Here is a 20,686-nt window from a genome sequence, read left to right as displayed (position 1 = left end):
GAAGAATAAAAGATAAACATCAAAATCAAAGATAAACATCAAAATCAGTATACTATAGAAGAGAGAGAAAAGCGATAAAAGAACCTCACATTTGTTGAATCTCGTTCTTCTCGTAAATTCCTCTTGTTTGTCTCACGAACACCTCCTCGATGATCAAGGACTTCACCGTTGTTATTCTCTAGGATTCCAAGGGTTAGAAGTGTGGTTTTTAACATTTGGAAGAGGATGAGGTAGAGAAAATTTGTTAAGAGAGTAGAGAGTCTTTTGCACAATAAAAAATTCTTGCCCTAAATGGACTATAAGGATATATTTATATGGGGAAGGGTTCCTTCAAATATACTTTTTTTTACCCTTAATGTCAGTTAATTAAATAACCCTCATTTGATTAATTGGCATACTAGTTAAATAATCATATATTAAATCAATATATAGTTAATTAATTAACATATAAGCATCACATACTTAATTATATGTATCCATCTCTCTAACATTATAATTAATTCATTCTTCATGAATTTAATACTTAAGTATCATTCAAATATTTCTCTTACATAATTTGGATTATAGATCACATCTATAAGTATATATTAATCTCTTTAATATAAAACTTCCTCGATTGATTCCAACAATTCAAATCAACGAGAGATTTTATGGACCTACAGATTAGAATCTCCAATGATATGAGATTAATTAATTAAACTCTTTAATTAAATTAATTAATATTCATTAACTATCGATCACTCCACTAAATACTGATAGTTGCACTCTTCACACTACAAATATATTTCTTTGTCCACAAATATAACCAATCAACAGCGACTCAACCCTTCACAAATCGCTCGTAACTACAGCTTGGTCAAATTACGTTTTACCCTAGTAGTTATATCTAACTCCTTAAGTATCACGCATTTCTCTAATGATGAGCAAACAATTTATAGTCCAACTATAAGCTGACACCTCTTAGGCCAGTAACTGGTTGAGGCCTCACTGTTCAAGACCTAGAATCGAAAGCAATTTATCTATTTTCCCTAACGTCAGAAAGAAGTGAATATCATCTTATGATCCACCTGCATGTCAACCACATACATGTTTTAAGTTTCATAAAATAACATTGAATTTTAGTTTATTAGATTGAATTAATGCAATTTAAATGTTAATAAGATATCTCTTATTTTATTAAACATATAATTTATTGTTACAAACTACAAATATATGAGATTTAGGACATCAAATCCAACCGTTTTTTCATAAATAAATATAATATTAATTTTTACCGTTGCATAACTTTTATATGTGAAACTCCATAGATTGGTAGACAGAGAATATCTGTTAACAACCTAAAGTGTGTGGCTTGAATCTTCTCCCATGCTGCTGTTAAAAAAAAGGTCATCTCTTTAGCTCCAAAAAGATGCAATCAAATAAATATGCATAATGGAATTATAAGTTAGGGAAAAACGAGACAGAAGCAAAGGGTTTGAGAAAAAAAAAAATGGGTACAACACAGTTTTGGAGAATACTATGCAACTTCAAGACTATTATTTTTATATGTTTGGTAGAACTTAGAAGAGAAAAAAAAAACAAAAAAACAAAAAGAAAACATCTTCCATGGTAATGAGAAACCCATGGTTTTTGTTAGGAGCTACTTGTTTTGAAATTTCTGAGAAATTTCTTCACAGGTAAATTCCCCATCAAATTACAAGTAAAATGCACCTCTAATTCCCATTCTCTATCACAATTTGTGAATCATGTTCTTCACAATATGTATTGACATCTCTGCCCTTTTGACCTTTTTGCCGGCCTTTATATATACCTTAATAAAAATCATTTCTTGCCATATCAAGAATCAAGATCAAGAACCCATCTGTAATCGCTCGGGCTTTGCCGCAAACAAGGATCCGAACAATACGTTCCCTCTTCACTCCTTTTCCATCTGTAAGTGACCTTCTTTCTTACCGACCCGTTTCCATTTCTATTGTTTTTTCTGCTCTGTCCGTCTTTTTTCATCAATTCCTTTTTCAATGCCTCTACACTTGGTTTTGGGTCCCTGTTCTTTGTGGGGTTTCTCAATTTCGCTTGTTGCAGTCATAAATGGCTTCGGATCCAAAGGTTCATCTATTCGAAGAAGTGGCAAAGCACAACAAAACCAAAGATTGCTGGCTTGTAATCTCTGGGAAGGTTGGATCTCTCTTAGTTCATTGTTACTTATCAGTTTATTTAAAACACAAGATCAGTTCCGGTTTAATTGTTAACTATTTCTTCTCTGGTTTGCAAGAAAAACATATGGCTAAATGTTTTTGGAGAAGGGAAACGAAAACTCTTGCTAAAGAATAACATATGGATGTGGTTAAGGGTTTTTACTCTTGCTAACTCTGGATTCTCATCGAATATCCACTACAAGAGTTTGATATAGATGCCTTAGCTTTGGGGTTTCCATTGTTTTGCATGCACGTTCTCACATTTCTTTTTTACAGCTTCTCAAATTCAAACATCTTCTTCCTTTTTCTTCATTGTTTTGATTCATGCACGAGAGTCTTATGTGTACTTTTAGTACAGAATATAATTTATTCTCGTTTCCTTCAGTTCTGTCTGTGTTATCCGGATTTGTTTGTATGACTGAATCGTATGTCACTATATGTAGTGTTTTAATGTCACTGTGCCATAGTCATCTCATAATGGTGGATAGCTGATGTGATGTTTATATATATGCGTATGAAGGCTATGTAAAGGACTGACATTGACTAAAGAGTCTTAGAATCTTTGTGTTCTTCTTCTCCCCATAAAAAATTATAACTTCCATTGGGTCGCTTGTTTTAATATGCTTTAAGTATACCCACTCCAAGCATTGGTATTAAATCACCAATTAACCCAACAACTTAAGCTCGTGGATTGTAATAAATTTAACTATATAACACTTTAACACTCCTCCTCACTTGTGAGCTTGAAAATTTGTGGAAGACCTAACAAGTGGGAATCGATGTTAATTGAGAAGTAAATGATATCACAAAAGTTTGAACATATAGCCTCCTACTCTAATGTCATGTTAAATAACCTATTGACTCAAAAGCTTAATGTCATGGATTATTTTAAATTTTATTATATCGTCGCTTTAACCGACATAGTGGTGACAACTTGGGGTCAACCAGAGTGGTAATGGTTTTAAATCCCTTTTTTGGCTACCTTGTAAAGATATTGAATTTGTCATATTCTTGTGAATGTTGAGAGCTTTGAGGACCAAGCTAAAAGTTCAAAATGCTGATAACTAGAGATGAAGTAATTTAAAAATTCTTGACCGGCTCTTGCTACGATATTTTGAGCCTCAAGCACCAGGAGTTGACTCAATAGTAAAGAAAGCCACTTAAATTTTCCAGAACCAAATGCCTTAGAGACCATGTGTTCAAAACGAGGTGCTACTAAGCTGGCTTGTTGGGCATCGTGAGTAATTTATATTTTGTGGAAGTAGTAAAATATCTTTTCTCATGTTTGATTGCTTGTGGCCTTGGCTTTAGGTTTATGATGTAACTCCTTTCATGGAGGATCACCCCGGAGGTGATGAAGTATTATTGTCAGCAACTGGTAATCCTCAGAGTTCCCTTATAACAAACACCTGATTTTGTTTCTTTCGGGTCCCTTGCAAGTGATGATTAGAATGGATATGATAACAGTTACTTATTGGAATGTTTTGCAGGGAAAGATGCCACAAATGATTTCGAAGATGTTGGGCACAGTGATGCGGCAAGAGAAATGATGGACAAATATTACATCGGAGAAATTGATCCTTCAACTGTTCCCTCGAAGAAGATTTACATTCCATCACAACAAACCCAGCACAACCCAGATAAGACACCTGAGTTTGTGATTAAAATCTTGCAGTTTTTGGTTCCCATATTGATTTTGGGTTTGGCATTTGCCGTTCGACACTACACCAAGAATGAATGAATGAATAAAACCCTCTGGAGGGTAAAAACTGCTTTTTCGTATCGATTTATATTTGGTAGAAAGGACGTTCCTTTTTCTGTTTTAGCTTATCTTGTCCAGTGTTTTCATGTGGGGGGTTGGTCGTACGCTAGAGTTCTCTGGATCGAATGAAGTATTCTACTTAAAAATAAGTAAAGCTGAGGTCTATTTTTTTTCCTCCTTTTTTCCTTTGTTCATCCCTTAATGATAAATCAACATGGTGAACTTCATGGTTTTCCACTGTTTACTGTTCTGATTGAGAATTTTTCATAGCCAACTTTAGAGTGAACTTTCTCGTTTACGTGGCACTGGCATCATATCATCTTCAAACTAACGGGCAAATAGGCAATTTGAGGCTATTAACTCTTGGTTATCATAGATTGAATATTGATATAATACTAACGAAAGGTTATCATAGATTGAATACTGATATAATACGAACTTCCATTCCTTTGTGAGTAATATTCATTGCCAAATTATGTATGGTTGTTCTCAACCTTTATTGAATTGATATGGACAAACTATCACCATGAATTCTGCTTTGAAGACTCAACTACTTGCTCGAGATCAATGGATCTTAGGGATCATTTGGCTCATGCCCAATCTAAAATGAAGAAACAAGAAGTGAAATTGCATTGAAAGAATTTAGAATTAGCTGAAGGTGACCTTGTTCATCTCAAGCTCTATTCTAATCGCTTGCATTCTTTGTCTACTATCTACATTTGAATGTTTGAGTATAGTGTTAGAAAGAAGTTTGTAACTTTCTTAGTCCGTTATGTACTTTTTTCTATGTATTAAACTATTGACTTAAACCTAAAGTATAAGATGTCACACAAACAGGGGTTAGTAGCCATCCAAATGATACATTTATGAATGGTTTTGAATTAGTGAGACAAATAGGTCAGAAGTTCATATAACTTATACCACAAAGCAAAGCAACATGACTTGTTTGCGACATGTTTGTATGCCAACACATGAATGGCGAGTTGATAAGTTTGTTTTTGATACGATACGAAAACTGGCGTTCACAAGAATCATTTGATTCGGCTCTATTCTAATCATCTCATCCCACACAAACTTCAATGATTCATCATCTTCACATTTGAATGAATCAGACACAAAAGCCAACCAGTTTTCTTCATCATTCGAATGAATCCCTGCTGCAATCATGTCATAACTTTTGAGGTTTTATAATATGCTGCACTAACCCAAACACCAATTCAAACTTAGGAGCTTTTCGTTGTAAGCTGCACTCATCCAACAGCATACCGAAATGGCCTAAATTCCCATCTTTTTCAGGACCCCAACAACCAACAGCCAAGAGCACACCCACAAGTTAGTGAAAACTGGAATGGAAATGAACCCGTCACTTACTGAAAGGACGTCTCTATCTTATCGTGTAAGGTTACCACCAAATCGTGTGCACCATCGAGAAGTTTCCACACATCAAGGTGCCCAGCCATGCTATTACATTCCCTCAGAATTTCATCCATGCTATTATACTTCTCTATGATCAGTTTTCTTCTCTGCAGTACTGAAGCAGCGATTGCATAGAGCAGTAAATCATCTGTTGGTGGAGCTCGTTGCCTTATCCGGCTCCATGCAGACTTCCCTATTCCAGCCCTTATGGCTGCCTGGTCAGCCCATATCACTTCCCACAGACATAACGTCTGTTCAAATGTCAATTCCCTTCTGAATAGCACCACAACCATCCGGTACACAAAAAAGCAATCCTCGGCCTCAAGTTTCTCCAAGTGCTTGTAAAGGTGCGAGTCCTTGCTCCTAATAATCTTAGAGACTATGTTTAATTGCCTTCTAATCCCAACCTCATCAAGCCTAAAGTTGTGGCGAGCTTTGCGCATGAAACCAACAAAACACCAGAATGCCTCGTGATCCTCTGAAATCACGGTAATGATAGGAGAGAGTAGATCGCTCATGCCTTGACAATAACCAATTTCGGGGTCATAGAGAGCATATGCTTCAAGAATTGCCACTAGCCTTGCAGCATGGAAAATCATACAAGGTTCTAGATGGTCGTAATCAACTAAACCAACAGCCTCAGCACACCGCCTAGCTCTGCCATCCGAAACCGTTGCTTGAGATGACAAGTATGGTACCCATTCTGAGTTAGAACGAAGTGCATCAAGTCGAATAATCCGCTGCCATGTTGCAAAATCTTCACTATTGTGGAGCTTTGATGAGACATCGGTGCTAGAGGGAGAAGAATTTTCCTTGAGTGTCATATCAAGATAAGGCTCTTCCATTCCATCCATGGAGGGAAATGTTTGACTAAGATCCAAGTCATCTGAGGAGTCCGAATCTGAGAAGTCCGAATTCAGTACCAAAGAACTATCAGCTGTTATCCGTCTTGAACTCCCTTCCCCTTCCAACAAAGAGCAGAAGGCTTCATCTAAAAGTTCAACATTGGAACACCTTTCTTCGCTTGAAAGGGACTCTCTAGCACTAACCACATCTTCCGAACTAGGAGAATCTATGTCTCGGACAAGAAAGCCGTCTTCCCCAACATCAATCATGTCCCTAAATTCATTCCACTTAGAGCTTTCATTCCTACGTTTTATTAACCGCCTGCACTGTTTGCGGAGTTTTTCATATTCCTTTCTGCACCAAAAACATTAAAATTGTAAAATAAACTCCCTGATAGATGGATGTCAATAAAGAGAGAGATATATCTCTTCTAACAATCTAAAGTACCGCATAAAGAATCCAGCTGTAAATACTCAATAAAGTTTTAAAAAATATGGCAGTTACCTTTTTTGAGTCTTGATAATATCCCTTTCCTTTTTAGAACTCTTGAGGTCATAGCTGTTAGAAATTATAGGGTCAGTCAAATCAAATCTATGCCCCACCGAAAAGTAGAAACTGTATTTGAGTATTTGAATTACCAAAGAAATTCAGATCTTCTAAAGCAATATACACAAGAAAAGATCCCGATAAGATTGAACAACAGAATCAATTTAAGGCCTAAATAAGGCATTGTTCTAACTATTTCACAAAAATATTAATATGACTAATGGCAACATATAAAACACAATTTATCCCTGAGAAAGCTCACAGCTGGTTGAGCAAATCACTTAAAATGGAATCCCACTAACATTTCGATGAAGTTTAGGACCAGAGGGCCTAGCTTCCCCTTCTTCATTAACAGTGTCTTTGTCCATGTACGCACTACCTAGTAATATCCAACACTCACACAGCTGAATGAGGGAATTCGAATGAAACAATGCATTGAAGTTCATGCTAAAAGACAATGAACCAGTGAAGGGCTCTATCTACTTCCTGTCATATATTCCATTCCATATTACATCCAAGTGCAAGTGTACATCAACGAATTAATCAAAAATTTTGGAGCAAACTGCAAAGATCCAACTCTCTTTTTCTTCGTGTGTACATGTGTTTTCATGAGGCAAGGAAAACGTACTCCCCATAGTCCGGTATAAGTCACGTCAACAAAGTCACCCCAACCATTATTAATAAACTACTCATCTAACAAAGACGCAATACGAGGTATGTACGAGCATGTCATCCTACCAAAAAGTTAGGAAATGAGCAGGACACAATGACACAATTTTATATTTTAATAACAACTTCAAACAATATATTTGTCAAGGCAAGGCTCAAACCCTTAGGTTTAAGGCTTACTTGAATCATGAGGGGCTTTAGAATAGGCTAGCACTCCCAATGAGAAAAGGCTATGCTTAATGCTATTACAGAAGAGGCTGGCACTTCCAGTGAGAATACACAGAAGTTCGAATTCTTTATGCCTCGTAGAATGTTGGAAGAATAGTTTTAAGTTCTCCTACTCCTAAAAAATTCTTCAAAAATATAAAAGTTCGCCAAAATGCCTAATGCTGTTATAGAAGAGGTTGTCGTACTGGTAACTTGGAGCATTATTACTTATAGCACCAAGGTTCTAATTTTAAAGAAAAATCTTTTCAAAAATGAGAAAAAACACCAAGTGAAACTATTTCATTGGTGGTATGAAATATTACAAGAGAGCTGAGGAAAAGGGATGCTTTATTCCGTCATCCTTGCCCCTTTGTTTGTTTTGTTTGGCTGGTACCTTTTGAATGAAAGTCTATTTTGTTTCTCATTATATATATGCGCCCACACGCGCACACACATATATATATTACAAGAGAGTCTCCTAAACAGGATGCATATCAAAGAAAACTTAGTAACAATTTATTAGTAAACAAATTAACAATTTTAATAGTATTTTGAAGATAGTGCCAATAAAATTGATAATTTTAGAAAAAGATTTTTAAAACATTGACCATGACCCATCGATCCTGTTTGAATTGAGTTAGATACTCGACCTTGCTTGATAAGGTCATCTGATTAAAATTCAACCCATGAAAATAGCTTGAGTTGTATAAGACACTAGACACTAGTACTTCCTATGGTCCCTTGCTTATAGAAGCCTAAATACTCAGGATAAGCTTCAAAGGAAGTTCCCTAATTGGTCTCTCTCCCCTTCCATGTGTTATCTTGGTCATAAGAAGGTTGAGACCGTGGATTATCTATTTTTGCACTGTGATTTCGCTTCCAAAGGGTGGAGTAGGATCTTTGTTACTTTTGGGTTGGATGGTTGTCTCCCCAAGAAGATTGATGACCGGATGATGGATGGCTTGAATGGTGGTAGCTTTAGTGGAAAAGGAAAAATCCTTTGGAGATGTGCTACTTGCACGCTTTTGTGGCATCTTTGAATGAAAGGAATAGTAGGATGTTTAAAGATAAGTTCATTTCCTTTTTATTCTTTTTGGGCTCTTCTACAGCATACAGCCTCTTGGTGGTGTACAAATTACACAAAGTTTGTTTTTTTGTAATTATAGCCTTCTCATGATTATTAACAATTGGAAGACTCTTCTCGTTTAATTTTGTTTTTGGGGTGGGGGGGCGGCGGGAGAACCCCTCGCCCTTAGGCTATTTCTCTCTTTCTTCTTTTAATACAAGTCTCTGTTTCTTATAAAGAAAGAAGAAGAAGAGGAAGAAGAAGAAGTCACTAGAGAATGTAATATTCATTCTATTGCTCAGAAACAAACTGATAAACTTCGAAGCAATTCACCTAATAAATAAATAAACACTATTGATAATACTGGTTGGTCCATTATTATCCTTTAAAGCTTAGTTACTACGGTCGAATGCAATCAAAACCTTGATTTCAAAGATTTGGTTTAAGCGTGATCAGAGGGTTTTTCATGACAAGTCTGTAGACTGATCCGATAGGTTGGGCTCAACTCACCTCCTATCCTCTTCATGGTGTTCTCAATCCAAAGTTTATGTTGATTATTCAATCTAAGACATTTGTTTAAATTAGAATGCTTTTATTTCCTCAATTTAATTTATATACCTTTGCATTTTATTTGTGTTACTTGGTATCTTGTATTTTCGAACATTAGACTCTTTTCATTATATCAATGAAAAATTACGTTTTCTTTTCAAATAATTTTTTTAAGATAATATTGACAAAACCAATAAATCTAGAACATGCAATCTCATGCACAAGGGAATAGAACAATTCTACTTCAAACATGTCGGTGGACAGAAGCCGAAAGGTAAGTAGCACTTACACTCCAAGAAGGAAAGGCCAGACCTCTGCCCGAATACTTGGATCAACACCCTAAAAATCGCAAATTGCATGAATTGTCAATTGAGATAACAAAACTTTCACTAGATCTTAGAAAAAGCAATATACAGTAGAAGATAACTTTGACTTACTCCACTGCGAACTTTTTTTAGAAACTTAATTCCACCATCGCGGAGTTTTCCATCTGGATTAAACACAGTTTTCCACTGTCGAGGTGAAAGTGCATGTTTTCTTTTTCTACGCGACCATGGTGATTTGAGACGACTCCTGAAATTGAAAGTAATACCATTAAGAAGAAAATTCTAGGAGTCCTTTGTTTGAGACAAAATTCAACTTCCCCAGACAAGTAACAGAATGAATGGCTTCATAACAAGAATCAACATTTCAATGACTGCAGGTTTAATTTTCTTGAAGTTTTAAATTATCAATGACGGAAAGTTTTAGCTATTAAATGTTGAAATCATCAGCAGTGATCGGGAAATAGAAAAATACATGGAGCAACGACTAATGAAACAAATTAGAACAAAATGAAACAAGCAAAGTTAACTTACGTAGTCCCTCCCTCAACTCAATTATTTATTTCTGTGGTAAGAGTAAATGAATTCCATCCATCCAATGCAGGAGAATGGAAGTCATCTGATAATATTTGCAACATAAATTTTGAGGCAAGATAACTATACCCCTTCTGAGTTATGGAGTTGTGAAATTCCACTTTCCTAAACTTCGCAACGAAATGTTTTAACAAGAATGCAAGATGATAATTACAAATCTCCCGATTAGATGCATGACATCAGGAACACAATAACTTACTGACTCCTCAAGCAAGCAGAGTTTCCTAACCACGTTTACACGGTAAAGGCGATCCTGTGCCTAACATGCTTATATCCCTTTATTCAGACATCCCATTCCGAAGGTTTCGAACGAAAAAGTAAAACACTTTGAATTCTTGTCAAAGCTGAATCAAAAGAGGGATGGACAAGAAGAAGAAAATACCCTTCATTTTCCAAAAGGAAACCGTAATCAACTTGATTCATACAAAGGCGGTACAAACCTAATGAAAATAATCAGCCAGATTTGTGGCTGATCAAGACCCTAAAAAAAAAGGTTTTGTAACAAGAAGTTAAAAATAGCCTAAATCCACCACAAACGCAATGTAAAAAAAAAATTGTCCACACAACCATCAAATTCCCCCGGCAATTAGCTAAAATAAAATTGAAAATAGAACCAAAGCAGGGAAGGAAATAAATAGCACAGGGATCTTCAAGATATCTTGATCAGACTGAAATTGACCATAAAAAGCAGGAGACAGACAGTTAAAGATCGAGATCTGAATCGTGAACTAGGACTAAAAGCCCAATCAAAGGGTAGCTAAAATAGTTACTCACCGATCAGAGGAAGAACATGAAGATGGCGAGGAGGAGCTGACAACCACTAAAACGGAACGCAAGTGAACCCAGGACGAGGAAGGAGAAGAAGAATTGGAGTTGGAGTTGGAATTGGGATTGGAATTGGATGAGGACGAAGTTTGAGTTCTCCGGAGAGCTTTCATTGAGTATGGTATACACAAGTGAGTGGAATGAGGGTAATATTTGGTAAATCCTTTAAGCCTAACTAACTAGGGTTTTAAATATATGGATTTGTTAGATGAAAGTTTGTCATGGCATTGATGAAGAGATGGAAGAGTTAAACGGGGCCAGAAACACGAAGAGCTCCGGCAAGGGAGCGATGGCGAGGGAAGTAGGTGAGAAAGGCGAAGACATTTCCCGGAATCCAAATCCGGCGCCGGCACCGGAGGAGGGGGAGGGAATGATGAAGAACATGTAGTAGAAATTGAAGAGTGGGGTTATCCCTTGACAAAAGAGTCCCCTTCTCCTTACTCCCAACCAACAGAAACCCAACTGCTTTGATTCCTTTGCTTTTTTAACACCAAAGCTTCTCTCTCTCTCTCTCTCTCTCCAGTGACCTGTGAGGAAGAGAGAGAGAGAGTTGTAGAAGAAGAAGAAGAAGAAGACTCTACGAAACTACTCTCCAAAATTAATATTTTTTAAATCACTAAATTATGAAATTTATTAGAAATTTGTCCGAAATGGATGTGACTCGCTAAACGACGTAGTTTACAATGGAAATCATTTCGGAAGGAACACTAATTATTGCAATATTAAAATGTGGGAGTGATTCATTAGGTTTAATATATTTCAGTTTTTATTAATAATTTTAAAGATTTAGATTTGTTTGTTGGGTTATTATGCTCATCATTTCCTCCCTAAATAAAAAGGCTTATAAATTTAATCCATGAATGTAAAAATTAAAAAGAAAGAGTTGTTTTTCCGCATTACTTTTGCTTTTTTTTTTTTCTTTGGTCCTCTTGACCAACTTTTAATTATTACACTTTTGGACTAATATCCATTTTAGTTGTTTCTTGAAAATCAAGCTTTTAAAACGTCAATGACTATAATTTTACCATCTTAATATAATGGATTGTTTTTAATGGTCTCATTTCCATTTAAATTAAAAAGAAGGTCAAAGGGTGGTCAAAAACAATGATTTAGAAGAGAAGGGAAGGAGATTATAAGAGGAAGGAGGCAGCAAGAGGGGGGGGGGGAATGTGTTGGATCATAAAAAAGTTGTAAGAATTGAATGGACAAAGTCATTGAATAGGGAGTTTAATTGATTTCTATTATAAGGAATTTGCAATTCCAAAGATGGATGTGCCTTAGAAGCTCTCAATTGGAAACAAGGATTGGATTGGATTGGCTTGTGGGAAGAGAATTGGAATCAAAAATTCATTTTATTTTAAAAAAGAAGAGTCAACAAAGTGGGGCGCTTTGGTTTTTAAACGATGCAAAAGAAAGAATAGAAAAGAAAAAGGTGTTCCCTTTTGTGCAAAAGTATATTCATGGAAGAAGGCTATCAAAGTTTTAGAAGACGTGATTCTTGGCTCTTCATTCAATTGATAAGATATCAGAATCAATTTTCAATCATTATTTTATTTCTGCTTCTTAGTATAGTTAACAAATATTAAACTTGATTAGATTTTATCTAATTTATCTACAAAATTAACTAATTAAGATCTACCTAAGTTGACGCATCAAGAAAAACAACCACCTAGAATTTGTTTTTTTCCTTGACAAGAATAGAATTAACTAAAAATTAGGACAGAAATCTGTATAAAGCTTCGTGGGTATCGTTTCTGTGGCTTGACAAGTTGCATAATTCCATTTTGTGGAGAAAGATTTCCATTTGAGAAGGGGGGAAAAAAACAGCCCTTCCCTAGATTTCACAAAGGAGAAAAAGAAACATAGAGAGAGAGAGAGGAAATGGGTCCAAAGCAATAGTAAGAAAAACAGGAACATAATTGTGAAGATGAGATTTTTGGTAGGACATGGAAGGAGATGATCTTTTTGTAGGGACATGGAAATGGTAGCTTTTGCAAAATTAATGGCCAAAAGGGATTATGGGGAATAATTTAGGACCAAAGTTAGCCCTATATTCCAGTGAGATAGTGACAATACACTTTGGCAGTGTCTTGTAAATCAAGGCCTCTCTTCCTAAAGCAAAAGCATCTATCTGCCCTCTGTCTTCTTCAATTATTATGTCAAACCAAAAACCAATTATAGAATTGTTCCCTTTTTAAGTTTGTCATCTCTGCCCGTCTGTCTTTGCCACTCCTCCAACTCACCCTTTAACTTAACCATTTTTTATACTGTAAATATTCCCAACTAACTGTCTTTCATAGTCTCGAAATGGAGGATTAAGATTCATTGCAGGGTTCTTCTGTTCATACATCCCTGATGGTCCTACATTCAATGACCAGAGATCTTATAGGAGGCATCTGTTGAGAATTTGTCAAGTAATTTAGTCCAAAAACTCAAGTGTTCTGATTTTCTTTAACAATTCAGTTGATGCATCTGCACATTCAAGACAACTTCAAACAAAAACAGGGGATGACATAGCAAAGATGAATAAACTCTTTCAAAAGTCCTACCTAATAGAAGAGGATCCAATCCATTATCATACATCATCTAAAGACCAGATCGTCTAGGATGTTCTCAAGGCCTATTCAATTTAGCCCCCCTCTCTTCAACAAATGGGACAGAAAACTCCCAACAAACTTGCCCCCAGGTTCAGATGATGCCATATATCAAACATCAAATCTCATTTATTAACTCACTCTCTTATTCAAATGCATTGCACAAGCCTAACACCCCTCATTCTGATCGACGTAGCTCTTTTACATTACAGCTTGGAAGCAGCATCCTTGTCCAAGAACCATGTCAAAACCCCTTCAGGAGCAACCCTCTGAACAGGTAATGTTTCAGCATTCTGAGAACTTCCTCCTCCTAGTGCAGTATACACGGCGTCCGCTTTGCTAGCACCGGGCACCACAAGTGCAATGTATGCCGATGAGTTGATAACCGGATAGGTGAAAGTAATTCTCTCTGGGGGTGGTTTAGGGGAATCCTTGATGAAGGTGACCCACTTCTGATTCTCATTTAGAAGGGGATGACCTGGGAATAAAGAAGCCACATGGCCATCTGGGCCCATACCAAGAAGCATAAGATCAAATTTTGGGAACCCCCTTGCTGCTGAGATATCAATCACTTTGGTATTTACCAAATGCTTCAGGCAGGTTTCATAATCTTCTGCTGCACCCTCAACAGACAGTGCGTCATTAATAGCATAAACGTGACCAGGGAGAATCGGCACCTATGTAACAAAATTACAAAAAAATATATATTAACACGACTGAATAAATCAATTCCCTATTACTAAATAGTAAAAAACCTCCAAAAACAAATATGCTCAGCTCGATAACCTCTGTGGATTCTATTTTAGGTGTCAAGGACCACTTATCCACACACCACACCTCGAAAAATCCAAAAAAAAAAAAAAAAGAAAAAAGAAAAAAAAGACAATCACAATAATATTTGACATTGAACTCATTGCTAGTGAGATATTTGAAGCTGGTCTGTTAAACTATTGACATGGTGGTTGATCGTGCTGTAGATCTCAATTGTGTAAAACTGGAAAATTAAGATCTTGTTTGATAACGATTCATTTTTAGTTTTCCCTTTCTGAAAATTGTGCTTGTTTCCTCCAAATTTTTCTACAATGATTTTTTTGGGAAAGATCTCAATTCCTAACTAAATTCCAAAAAAAAAAAACAAGTTTTTAAAAACTAATTCTTTTAGTTTTCAAAACTTGGCTTGGATTTTATTTTAAAATGTTTGTAAACAATAGATAACAAAACAAAAGAACTTATAGGTAGAAGTAGTGTTTATAAGCTTAATTTTCAAATACCAAATACCAAAAACCAAAAACTAAAAGGAAATAGTTATCCCATGGAGCCCAATCTTTCAGTGCCATAATAGCATCAGGCTGCAATTATCATATGGTACAATATAAGTATGACCTGTCAACAGGCTGGTGCCTGGTGCAGCTCAAATAACTTGCATAATCAATAAAAGGGTTTGGAGTTAAACACATAAATTGACGTAGAGAAGTTATGCAAACGTTGTTCCTACCATAAACTAATTTAGATTGGCAATCCGTAATTAGTTTTCTGCGGAGGTAATCATTTTATATCCATCATCCATGTACTCCCAATTCAATCACAATCTTCCATTTCAAATTCTTATAGATGCATTTTCACAATTATATAGGAACCCTTTCAGATTAGCCTTCGGGTTACATTCCAAAAGATGTAGTTTCACAATTAAATATAGTTAAGGTTACTGCGTACACAGTTGTTCTAATAATATAAGATCATGCAGAAAAACAAACTAAAAGAAATAAAAAGAAAGTAACCCATGGTGAAAATAATTCCACAAACAAAATTTCACCAAAGTTCTATTTTAAAAAAGCATAAGAAAAAAGTTGTTTTCCTAAACAGCTCTCAAACAATCCCGTGATTTGTTTTTAAGAGAGCGTAAATGAAGTCTAAAGAACATGAATTATAATGCCATGCCACCATTATGTGTATATATTAACATCTAAAAGTCAGTATGACCTGAGAAAGAAATCCATCATAAGCGAGTTTGTAGTTGCTGTCAACATGATCCTTGGGTACTACTCTCTCGTCAACCCAAAACACGTGCCATTTCGACCAGTCTATTGAATCAACATACGGTGGCTCCACCAGTTTCCTGAAATTTGATATATCTACACGTTAAAAAAGAAAAGGAGGTCCTTCATATCATAAACAATGCAAGTTTTGCCAACTATTTCCAATTGCCTCTCAAAGGCAAAATGCAAAGATCTTTATAAAGTCCTAAAATAGCAAAGAGTTGGGTTGAATATGAATGCAGCATCCCTGAATCCGAAGTAACTGGTTTTTCCACTTTTCTAGCCTATTAGAAACAAAACATGCAGCACACCTCAAGAAGCCACATGTTTGATGCCATAACTGATAACTCCCACAAAGAGTCAACTCCTAACAAATTGCCCTGTTTTGCCTAATCCAGTTCTTGAATGGCCCCTCGATGAAACCAAAGACAGCCCCGAAATTGAAATTGAGATACCCAATTGCCCATTTCAGAAACCTAGTGCAATCCTAGAGGAATTACATCAGAAACATCAAAAGCCAAATAAGGTAGTCTAACCTGAGGCATTTGATGAGAGATCCACCAGAGAGAACCACAGTGAAAGCGCCCCTCTTGTTAGTAAAGTGATGCGACAAGTCGGCGGTGTATTTGGCCAGAGAAACAGCCAAATCTTCCTCGGAATCAAAAACCCTCTTCTCGGATGCCATGTCAGTAAGGGAGGCAAGAGCTCTGGAACCGAGCTGCTTCTTGGGGGGATGTAACCGGGAAACCCCAGAGAAAATTTGGGAAAAGCTGAGGGAGAAAGCAAGGGGCTTGGAAGGAACCGAGAGAGAGTGAAGCGGAAAGGAAAGCTTAGGAGATGTTGACAGAGTAGAAGAGAGTATAGAAAGCGTGGAAGGAAGTGAGAACGACGCGGAAGCCATAATAATAATAGAAGATAGAAGAAATGGGAAATGGGCTGTTTTTCACTTCTGATTTCACCCACAACGGGGAGAAAACAATATGATACAATACAATACAAGTCATTTTCTTTTTTTAATTGAGAATTATACATACAAAATTGAACATTACTTATAGTTAAAACATTAGTGACCAATTATTATTATATAGTGTAGCCTTCCTTTTTTATAGAAAATTTTCCATTCGTGATATCCCGGTTGGTTCCACGAGAGAAAGATAAGAAAAGCAAAACTAATTAGTTTTTCTTTAATTATAAGAAACTCGTTATTAAAGTTTTCATCTCTTCTTTCATAAGCTATTCAAACTAATTAAGTTATATTAAAGTTGACAACCAAAACTGAGTTATTGAAGGCAATTAGTTCAATAGGACATGGTAGCTTTGACAAACTGAATGGCCAAAAAGGATTTTGGAGAATTCTAAGCGAGTTCAATCTATATACACCTGGTGTGTTCCTCAATTATTATGTCAAACCAAAAACAAGTATAAAATTGCTCGAGTTAATCATCTACTATTGTCTTTGCCACTCCTCTAACTCATTCCATCATTTCAACAATAAACATTTCCAAAAACCTCTCCTCTACATTATGGAAAATAGAGGATTACAAACCTGTTTGAAATGACATTTCAAGTGCTAAAACATACATGTTTTGTCCTGACTTTCTAAGTACTTCTTTTTTTCACTTAAAAGTTTTTTTTAAAAAAAAACACGTTTTAAATCCTTATAATGTTATTCCAAATAAGCCCTCAACAGGGATGCTGGACGTAGGTACAGAGTTGTCCTACTTAACCCAAACTACAGGCACGAAGGTAGCAATACCGCTCGGAGCCCTAGTGAAGCTAGCATGCGTCTACCGTACCGCTTGTTGTTTGAAATGCATTCGCAAGGGTAGCTATGGTAAGAAAGCTTGAAACAATCGACGAGAACACTTTTCTATGCATCGAAAAGACATTCTAATAATAGAAAATACAAAATGTCTATCATGCACAGGCTTTTTATTTTCAGATGATGCCCTACAACAAGCTACAACCCAGCAGAGATGCGGGAAATAACTAAGATTAGATTAGATTAGATGAAAACTGATAGACATATCTCATTATGCATTAGAGCTTGGAAGCAGCATCCTTGTCCAAGAACCACGTCAGAGTGCCTTCTGGAGCAACCCTTTGAACAGGTAAAGTTTCAGCACAGGGAGGATTTCCTCCTCCTAATGCAATGTACACAGCATCTGCTTTGGCAGCACCAGGCACCACAAGAGCAATGTAGTCTGATGAGTTGATAACTGGAAAGGTTAAAGTGATTCTCTCTGGAGGTGGTTTTGGAGAATCCTTGATGAAGGTAACCCATTTCTTATTCTCTTTCAGAAGGGGATGTCCTGGGAATAAAGAAGCCACGTGCCCATCTGGTCCCATTCCAAGAAGATTCAGATCAAATTTAGGGAAACCGCTTTTGGCCGAGACATCAATCACTTTGGTATTCACCAAATGCTTCAGACGTGCTTCATATTCTTCAGCTGCACCCTCAGCTGATAGAGCATCATCAATGGCATACACGTTACTAGGGGGAATTGGAACCTGTGCAACACATTAAACAAATAACTAAAACATGAGTGAATAACTTAATTCCCTACTAGCAAAGACCCTCTTGAAACAAACTCTGCCCAACGGGATATCCTAAACTTCAAGACACCCATCTCTGTCTAACTGTAGATTCCCTTCTGTATACATAAGCTGTTCAAACTTGCTTCCTAATTTATCTTAGCAACATGTCATTAAGGGTCCCAAGTTTTTGCAGAGAAGATCATTATGCATCCATGTGCTGCAACTCTATACACACTCTCCCAACTCAAATACATGGAGAATGAGCTGTCTGCTATTGTTCGAATGGTGGTCAAGTTATTGGTAATGGCTGAAGTTGTTTTGCAATTTAAGTCATCATTGCAAACCTTTATGATGTTAAAAGAATGAAGACAGCCAGTTGTTCAAACATGAAAACAAACAAAAAGAAACTAACCATAAAGTTGTTTCTAGCTTAAAACAGTTCTGTATGAAAGGATACAAGAACATGAATTAGAATCCCACGTGATCACTTCTAACAAAGAAGAAAGAAAGGGGGAATAAAAAAAAAAACAAAACATGAAAAGGGTTAGTATAACCTTAGAGAGAAAACCATCAAAAGCGAGTTTGTAGTTGCTGTCAACATGAGTCTTGGGTACAACTCTCTCATCCAGCCAAAATATGTGCCATATCGACCAGTCTATGGAATCAACATAGGGTGGTTCCACCAATTTCCTAGACATTTGAGAGAGAAATAAGCGTGACCCTTACTCTCTCATAAACAAAGAAAATTTTACCAAATATTTCACATAAATGCCTCAAAAGAAACTGGCAAGGTCTAAAAAGATCGAAGTGTTGAATATCCCTGAAGTTATTGTGGCTTATCCAATTCTTGAATGACCCAAAAAGAAGCAAAAACAGGTTTAATTTCCAAATTTTCAAAAACTTTCGTACGGCTGCCATACATAGTTGATAAAAGGCAGAGAGAAATGGAAAAGGCAGGTAAAGGAAACCTGAGGCATTCGATGAGGCATCCACCAGAGAGAACCACAGTGAAAAGACCCTTCTTCTTAGAAAAGTGGTCAGACAAATGGGCGACGTATTTGGCGAGAGAAACAGCCAAATCTTCCTCTGAATCAAAAACCCTCTTCTCCGTTATTGCCATAGCTAGCTATTTAATCAGTGCCCGACACAACAACTCTCAAACCAGGCTGCCTTCTATAACATCCGGAAGGCGTCGATACTTGAAATTTGCAAATAACAAGAGCGTGCGAACGGAGGGAGAATCTCGAAACCATGAGCCAAAGTTGCATTAAAGACCTCAAGTTATTCACTTATTCTATGATTTTGCCCAAAAAGTTTTCACGTTTGCAAAACAAACCCATCTTTTTTTCCTTTTTCAAACTAAAATGATTTCTTCAGGTGTACGTGGCAGCTCTACAAGTATCTATTATCTACTCTTATAAATGATGTGTTTTGTATTTATTCTTTAGTTGATAAAAAGTTGTTTACTGAACTTTTTAGTTTGAATATTTATTTAGTTAAGCTTCAGTTATTTGTAAAATTAGACATGAGTGGCTGTTTACTGAGTATTGAACCTCCGACATCTAGAAATGAAAATCATATTAATATTACTAAATCAAATTTATTTTAGCTGATTGAAAAAGTTATAATCTCTTAGCCATGTTCATAAAAAAAATATATGAGATGAAATATTTAAAACTTATGTTATAATTTTTAAGTTGAATGTTACAGGACTGTGAATTAAAAATTTTGAAACTATAAGATGAAATAATTTAATTATATCTTTGCATATAATAAAATATTTTTGTTTTTATATAAAAAATTTGTTAAACAATGAATAAATTAAGAAAAAATTGATGGGGAATTTTCCCACTTGGAGAACTTGATCCCTGCAAAAAAATTGGTGGAGACGTGGAATGAAATAAAGGGCGGGGATGGGGACAAAGAAGACTTCCTCATCCCCGGCCCACCCCAATAAATATCTTTAGCATGATTTAGAACACTACACTATAAACACAATAATCAGATTCTCAAACGTCAAACATTACATCCCAACACATCAAAATCTGATTCACCAACTTCATAAACCCTCGAGATTTTGGTTCACAATACTTTATTTGGTAACCATTTGACTTTTTATTTTTAGTAAATGGAAATAAAACCTATAAACACCCCTCTCACCTCCAAATTTTTTATTTTATTATATTCTTTTTACCATATTTTATATGATTAAACTAAGTTTTGAAAATTGTAAAAAGTAGTTTTTAAGAACTCATTCTTTGTTTTTGAAATTTGACTAAGAATTCAATCATACAAATCATCGTAAGAAATGAAAAGAAAATAAATTTAATTTTTAAAAAAATTATTAACGGATCTAAGGATCTTGATTCTGAAATAGGAACCAAATAAAATCATAATACTATATAAATTAATTAGTTAAAAATCATTTTAGTCTTTATCCTTTGAATTTTATTTCGTTTTGGTATACGTAATTTAAATAAAATTTAAAATTAGTTCAATTTATTTTTTATCTTTTTAGTA

General features: G+C 35.8%; 4 protein-coding genes across 4 annotated transcripts; 1 reads left to right on the top strand and 3 right to left on the bottom strand.

The window, feature by feature from the left end:
- Window positions 1–1,470: 1,470 nt before the first annotated feature.
- Window positions 1,471–4,194, top strand: LOC120068053 (cytochrome b5). Its single transcript, XM_039019722.2, has 4 exons — window positions 1,471–1,932; window positions 2,083–2,175; window positions 3,507–3,573; window positions 3,686–4,194. Exons 2-4 carry the CDS (start codon window positions 2,089–2,091, stop codon window positions 3,934–3,936), a joined length of 405 nt encoding a protein of 134 aa, XP_038875650.1. The 5' UTR covers window positions 1,471–1,932; window positions 2,083–2,088; the 3' UTR covers window positions 3,937–4,194.
- Window positions 4,195–4,797: 603 nt separating this feature from the next.
- Window positions 4,798–11,704, bottom strand: LOC120068050 (rab GTPase-activating protein 22-like). Its single transcript, XM_039019718.2, has 5 exons — window positions 10,948–11,704; window positions 9,694–9,829; window positions 9,546–9,595; window positions 6,724–6,777; window positions 4,798–6,573 (listed from the first exon to the last, which is right to left on the bottom strand). The coding sequence occupies exons 1-5, from the start codon at window positions 11,109–11,111 to the stop codon at window positions 5,325–5,327; spliced, it is 1,653 nt and encodes a 550-aa protein (XP_038875646.1). The 5' UTR covers window positions 11,112–11,704; the 3' UTR covers window positions 4,798–5,324.
- Window positions 11,705–13,416: 1,712 nt separating this feature from the next.
- LOC120068051 (putative 6-phosphogluconolactonase 4, chloroplastic) lies at window positions 13,417–16,647 on the bottom strand. Its single transcript, XM_039019720.2, has 3 exons — window positions 16,165–16,647; window positions 15,573–15,708; window positions 13,417–14,269 (listed from the first exon to the last, which is right to left on the bottom strand). Exons 1-3 carry the CDS (start codon window positions 16,527–16,529, stop codon window positions 13,799–13,801), a joined length of 972 nt encoding a protein of 323 aa, XP_038875648.1. The 5' UTR covers window positions 16,530–16,647; the 3' UTR covers window positions 13,417–13,798.
- Window positions 16,648–17,494: 847 nt separating this feature from the next.
- LOC120068052 (putative 6-phosphogluconolactonase 4, chloroplastic) lies at window positions 17,495–19,554 on the bottom strand. Its single transcript, XM_039019721.2, has 3 exons — window positions 19,135–19,554; window positions 18,721–18,856; window positions 17,495–18,139 (listed from the first exon to the last, which is right to left on the bottom strand). The coding sequence occupies exons 1-3, from the start codon at window positions 19,284–19,286 to the stop codon at window positions 17,669–17,671; spliced, it is 759 nt and encodes a 252-aa protein (XP_038875649.1). The 5' UTR covers window positions 19,287–19,554; the 3' UTR covers window positions 17,495–17,668.
- Between the last annotated feature and the right edge of the window lie 1,132 nt (window positions 19,555–20,686).

The sequence above is a fragment of the Benincasa hispida genome, chromosome 12 (genome assembly GCF_027475165.1).
Source record: "Benincasa hispida cultivar pf3 chromosome 12, pf3_genome.v1.1, whole genome shotgun sequence".
Lineage (NCBI taxonomy): Eukaryota > Viridiplantae > Streptophyta > Magnoliopsida > Cucurbitales > Cucurbitaceae > Benincasa > Benincasa hispida.
The sequence above is the reverse complement of the archived record's forward strand: the minus strand, read 5'-3'. Positions and strand labels throughout refer to the sequence as shown.